Consider the following 6776-nt stretch of genomic DNA (forward strand, 5'->3'; position numbering starts at 1 on the left):
TATAAGAAGTAGAAAAGTCAACCATCCATTTCAGCCGCTCCACCTAAAAAGACTTTTAAAGATTAAAATTGAACAAAATAGTAAAAATCCTGGTTGCTTTAAACAATGCAGTTGATTTATGCAAATCTTTTCATTATTGACATAATTTACTTTGCAGTAATTTTTCATATAAAAATATCTTACTGCGCTGATAAAAAAATAGGAAGAACAAAATGTTATCGCCACATATTATCAAGTATTGTTGGTCTAGTTTAAATATCTTAGTGCACTTGAAATAAAACAAAACTAACTTTCAAGTAACTATTCAGCAAGATAGGAGCTTGTTTTAAGTCAATAATTCCTTGATGTTGATGAAAAAGTACTAGATCTATAGGCAGATTATTTAACTTCTAACAAAACATTTTTTCATGTTATGAGTGAAAAAATATAAATAACAAGTAGCTTTTCATCAATATTAAGAAAATTTTTACTTGTACCAAGCTCCTATGTCTTGCTGAAAAGTTACTTGTACTGTACGTTAGTTTTGCACTAAGATGTTTACACAAGAAACTAGACCAACAGTTCTTTTTGTTTTCGCAGTGCGATATTATGTCACATTCTTCAGATTTTTCTGATCGTTTATTTCTGTTTTCTAGTGGTTGTGTTTTGGTTTTGGCATCCGTTTGTCCCTTCCCAGTGTGTCCAGGCAGCAGGCAGTGATTCCCAGTCAGGTGTTTGAACTGGCTGACGGCAGCAGCAGCTACCAGGACTTCAGTCTGACCAGGAACAATCGCTTCAGCACCACGCACAGCCACAGAAACATCATCCAGCCGCCCACCGCTGTGCTGCACTTCTACAACGCCCCGCCCACCCTCAACCAGCAGCAGCTGCTAAAAGTGAGGACAAGCAGATCAAACGCTGCTTTTATTAGTAAAAACTTCCTTTATTCACCAAAAAAAACATAAATCTCTCCTCTCTGTTTCCCTTCAGTTCTGTTCTGAACACAACGCTCCTGCCTTCACCAAGTATAAGGTCTTTGATGCCAAACGTGAGTTAAAAGCACTCATACACTGCAAAAACTCAAAATCTTACCAAGTAATTTTGGTCTAGTTTCTGCTACAAATATCTCAGCACACTTGCGATGACAAAACTCCCTTTTCAGCAAGGTGAAGGAGTTTGTTTTAAGTGATGTTCCTTACTATTCATGAAAATGTATTACCTCCGCTGGAAGGTTATAATGGCAACACTTAAGGGCAAAAGTAGGTAGAAAAAAAAGAGTAAATTTCAACCAAAAAACAAGGAATTTTCTGAGCCACAAGGTGAAGATTTTCTTGAAGAACCTAAAAAAAAATAATGTTGTAATTAATCTCAGAAAATTTCTAGAAAAAACAAGAAATTTTCTGAGCCACAAAATTTGAAAATGTTCTTGAGAAAACTTCCAACATTTTGTGATTAATCTCAGACGTTTTCTAGAAAAATTGTGGAAAATTCTGAGTTCCAAAAGTAAAACAATGTCATCTTCTGATACTCTGAAATTTTTGAATTTCTGTAATTAATCTAAACATTTGATTTTTTTCTGGCATATTTCTGACTTTTCAAACTCAGAAATTCCCATGCTTTTTCTACAACATTTCTGATATTAATCTCAGTTTTTTGGTGTAAATATACTCTTGCTTTTTTGTGCCTACAATGGCCCTATTATGCTGTTGTAGTTTATTTCACTTATAATATTGGGAAAATACGGTGCTATAAGTGAAATAACCTGCCAGTTGAACTTGTACATTTTCAACAATTTAAAGTATTTCTGACTTAAACCAAGCTCCTATACCTTGCTTGTCTTATTTCAAGTGTGCTAAGATATTTTGCACTAGAAACTGGGCAAAGATAATTGGTAATATTTTGTGTTTTTGCAGTGTACTGACTCTAAAATGCTGTAAATATGTGACAGTCAGACTTTTTTCCTCTTGCTTTTACAGCCAGCTCTAAGACTCTCTCTGGTTTGTTGGAGTTTGACTGTAAAACTGCTGCTGTTGAAGCTTTGATCATGCTCAACCACCACCAGTTTAGAATAGCTGGTAAGTGGCACAGAGATCAGAATAAATAAATAAACGTTTCTTCTTTTTTTTTTTTTTGTTAACTGTGAGGCTCGTTGTTTTAATCGTCCGTTTCTCTCTGACTTGCAGGCAGCTCCAACCCCTTCACCATTAAACTCTGCTTCTCAACTTCCACGCACCTGTGACCCAGAATCTAGATGGTTATCACAAACACACCTGCAGGAGAGATATTTAACTTCTCAACCTGAGAAGGATGAAGACTTTGTTTTATTTATGAAGTGTTTTATGTTTTATGCTTCTACATAATTTTTTTTTAAAAAAACAATAGATGAAGAGTAGCAACACTTCAGTTTCAAGTCACGCCTTGTTTTCACCAGCTGCAGATTTGAATTAGCGTTTCAAAATGTCAGAAGAAACCATTGAAGGATGTTTGAATTTGAACTGAGAGCAAAGAATGCTTGTGATTTATTTTACTACTGAGGGCAGCAGGAAGCAACAAAAATAATCCTCTGGCTAAAAGCTGCAGCTGAAAACTGTTTTAAACACAAGAACAGACAAATAACAGCTGAAACATTTGATTCTGTACAGTAATACAAAAACAACATAAGAGTTGGGCTTTTAGGGCAAACCAGTCTGAGAAAGAAGTGGTCAGTTAACAATACTGGCTTTAATATTATTGTATCATTGTCATATTTTTAAAAAGGTTGGCCCAGCCAACGCTTCTATGATTAAACAGGTTTAGTGTGTAACTTTTCTGTTGTTCCTCTGGTTGTAGATGTTATCTGCTGCATACCTGGGTTACGAAATATGACGCTAGCAAAAATAGGCAACGCAAACTAGAACTGGTGATCAATATTTATTATTTATATTATTATTGTTTATAAAACTATAAATGTATAAATAATGACCTGTTCGATGTCATCTAGGTTTTTAATTAACTGAGATGAAGCCCAAATGTAAAAGCTACTGCTGAGCCAAAAATTATTCCACAGAGTCATTCATGTTAAATAATATTCCACGGGCCGTTACCTAGCAACCCCAGCTCCGGTGCCTAGCAACCTAAGCTAAGTTCCAGCACGATCGCTTAGCTGGTTTTACCGACGTAGTCGTAAAATGGCGTACACAGTAAATTTGTTGTTGGCTTACCGTCCACAAACTACTTGTTGTATTCTTGTTGGCTGTGCAGGAGGGTCTTTTTCTGCTTTTCAAAAATGTATGGTTGTATAATTGCGCACGTGATGGCAGCCATTTTCATGTGCGAATGTAAACGTTGAGATTGGGGCGTGGCCAGCAGTAGCTTATTCTGATTTAAAGTGACAAGACGCCCTAAAACAGAACAACTGGGCAGGCTGAAATCTCATTATCTAAGAATAATTTTGTTCATAAAGCCCACAGGTCTGTCCTAATCAGCTCCATTTTTATGTTTCTTCTGGTTTAAAAATATTACTGAAGTTTTTGAGCATCCCAGTCAGAATAACTGATTAATGAGAAGTGTATAAATAATTTTTGGCATGTTTTTTGTTAAAATGTAAATAAAACACATATATTGTCTTAGTATCATTTGAGAGGTGTATTTGTCAATTATAATCAGAAAAAAACTATGTGGTTGAATAGAAAAAAAACAACATAACGTAAAACATTTTGGGTTTAACTATATGTGTGGAAAAAGTAAGTACACCTTTGCTGTTTCCAGGTGCTGATAATCAAATGTTGCAATGACCTAGTAAAAACTACAATCCTAACCTGATGAATGTGTTGGGATGGAGCTCAAAAAATGGAAATTACTAAAATATTTTCATATAATCAAGATTTTGTTTTTTAATAAAATGTTTATTAAGAACTATCAAGTCCAACTGAGAAAGAGAAAACCAAGTGGCTTCACATCAAAGGTAAAAGTTCTGATGAAAATACAACCTTTCATATGATTCTAGATACAGTGAAGGTCAATCATGATACATACGTACAAAAAAAGGAAAACAAGCATTTTCACAATGATTAGCTTTACATGAAATCCAAACTGATATTACAAAGGGACTATAAATAATTTTCAAACTAAATACATCACATACGGATGATAAAGTGGTTCCCAGTTTCGTTCAGTTAGTGAAAAGAAAACAACACAGCAGTAAAAACTGTAATTTATCAAAAAAATATTTATTCCACAGGCTTTTAGTGAAACTTTAGTGTCTTAAAGGCAGATCTAACTGATGGAAAATAAAGGAGTTCTTCAGTTACAGAGTCTGAAAATAATGCTAAAATGTTCCTATAAATCGCCTGACAGTTAAACAAAACAGGTTTCCGTCTTGTTTATTGTGATGTTAGGAGGCATTTTTCTAATTAAATTAAACGCAGAGTTTTAAGATAGAACCACAGGAGCTGAAGACCACAAACAAGTAGATACACTGCAAAAACAAAATCTTACCCAAGTAATTTTGGTCTAGATTTTACTGCAAATGTCTCAAGTCACTTGAAATAAAACAAAGCTTATTTAAAATTAAGTTAATCAAGAAATATGAGCTTGTTTTAAGTAAATAATTCCTTAAAATTGATGGGGAAAAAATAGTTTCATTGGCAGATTGTTTTACTTATAACATGGAAAAAATGTCTTGTTAAAAGTAAATAAATCTGCCAGTGGAACAAGTACTTTTTTGTCAGTATTAAAGAATGATTATCTATGGAGTTAAATTGGAGCCATAAAGTTTGATCAAAATAAACAATGAAAATAAAAATAAAGAAAAACATTTGAAACTGAATAAAAACTTTGAATCTCAAAGAGTTTTGAACATTTCTTTTTCCAGTTTCATATTTTTTGTCTTGTAAACAAACTTTATAGCCAGAATTTAGCTCCATAATTGTCTTAATTTTTATTACGGTGGAAATGTTCAACTTTTGAAACTAGGATGAGGAACTAGAGTAAAATTGCTAGGTAAGATTTTGCGTTTTTGCAGTGCAGTAAAGAGTTCAGTAGGATCCTTAACAGCAAATAAAGTATAGAAAATCAACAGACAGACATTGCAGACACACAAAAAACAGCACTTTAGAGTCCTACCAACATCTTACAGCATAGCGTGCATTGGCCATCATAACAATAACACAATAGTATGTACAAACAACTCCCCGCTGAGGTAAGGTCCTGGTAAAAAGAAAGTACACCCTCCTTCAGCTCACTTGTTTTATCTGACAAATACCAGGCTCTAAAATTATTCAACTCTAACCTCAGGTGTTATTTTATTAGCATCTACATGGTAAAGTTTTCCATTGTGGCGAGAAAATTAACTGAATATCAGCAAGTATGGGCAATTTTCATATCAGAAGAAATTGTTCCTGGACATCAATTTCTAAAAAATTATAAAGGCACAATTAAGACAATGTTAGCAATTAATCACTCTAAAGCTAGGATGTTTATTTTAAAAAAGGGGGGGAAATTTCTTATTAAAGTTGCCCACCTTTGCAAAAGTGAATTAATCTCAAAAGGTCTGAAAAATTTATAATCCAAAGAGCAATTTTTACTCTTAGTCCAGTGAAATAAAAATCATTTAGAGCCACAACTGCTGCATGACTTTTTGGAAAAAATAAAAAATAAATCTACACTGTGAAAATACAAATGCTAACCAAGTATTTTTAGGTATTGTTAATATGGTTTGGGATTAATTTGTACACTTGAAATAAGACAAAACTAACTGAAAGTAACTTTTGAGCAAGATATAGGAGCTTGTTTTGAATAAATAATAACTTAATATTGATCAAATGAAATAAAAAAAATACTATTTTTACTTGCAGATTAATTCACTTACAACAGGGGAAAATGTCTTACTATGAATGACATAATCTTCCAGGGAAACTAGAACTTTTTCATCAATATTAAGGATTTATTGACTTAAAATAATCTTATTTATCCTGCTAAAAAGTTACTTGAAAAGTGTTTTCTTTCTTACTTCAACTGTACTAAAGCATTTGCAGTGGATGTAATGTAGGAATGAGGTTAGATTTAAGTAAGTTTAGAACCTGTTTATCATGTCCTGAAAAGCACAGATTAAAAGAGGCTTTACTTTTATTTCACTAGAACTTTAATTTTAAGGTCTGAGTGAACAAGTCTGAAAATTCTTAGTGAATTTGACACATTGAGGTTAAATTAGCTGCAAAAGATAATAGCAAGATTTAGCATGCTCATATTAAATTAGGATGGTTTTATATTTAAAAAATAACATTCATGTTGAACTTGGGGCATTGGGACTACATTAATGACCTTAAAACAAGTTAACCACACAGTTAATTAATTTATCTATGAGCTGCCAGGGGCAAATATTGGGTTTGGTTTTGTCATCTTTCAGAAAAGATGTTTTTTCAGAGCAGGGGAGGAATACTTTCAATTAACACAAGCATCTTTGGTGACTTAAAACTACATTATCATGAAATTAGGTTAAATCAGAGGAGGGAAAGGGATACTCTAATAAATAACAGTATATACATATATGCACTACATATATTTCTCCAGTTGACTGGGTCAGAGCAAAACAGGGGTAGAAAAATAATAAGATAGATGAATATTTTTTGAGAAATCTCTGAATAATTTGAATTTGAACCAGTTTTGCAGGCAGCACCTTGTGCACTTTAAGGCACATGCACTTCAACACAAAGCTGAACCTCAGATAGTTTTCATGGATTACAAATCTCTATGTCACGTCAAAGTTTCTTTTCCCAATTCACGTTGCAATCGAGGTCTGAAAATAAGAAACCTCTCTC

General features: G+C 33.3%; 1 protein-coding gene across 1 annotated transcript in view; it reads left to right on the top strand.

Annotated features, from left to right (window-relative positions):
- Positions 1-3598, top strand: part of LOC102234641 (heterogeneous nuclear ribonucleoprotein L-like) — an 18937-nt gene extending 15339 nt beyond the window's left edge. The window contains exons 10-13 of the mRNA XM_005810707.3: positions 677-875; positions 970-1027; positions 1956-2054; positions 2163-3598. Coding sequence (XP_005810764.1) covers positions 677-875; positions 970-1027; positions 1956-2054; positions 2163-2218 — 412 coding nt within the window. The 3' untranslated portion in view covers positions 2219-3598. The remainder of the gene's footprint in view (positions 1-676; positions 876-969; positions 1028-1955; positions 2055-2162) is intronic.
- Positions 3599-6776: the final 3178 nt, after the last annotated feature.

This window comes from Xiphophorus maculatus, chromosome 5 (genome assembly GCF_002775205.1).
Source record: "Xiphophorus maculatus strain JP 163 A chromosome 5, X_maculatus-5.0-male, whole genome shotgun sequence".
NCBI classification, from domain to species: domain Eukaryota; kingdom Metazoa; phylum Chordata; class Actinopteri; order Cyprinodontiformes; family Poeciliidae; genus Xiphophorus; species Xiphophorus maculatus.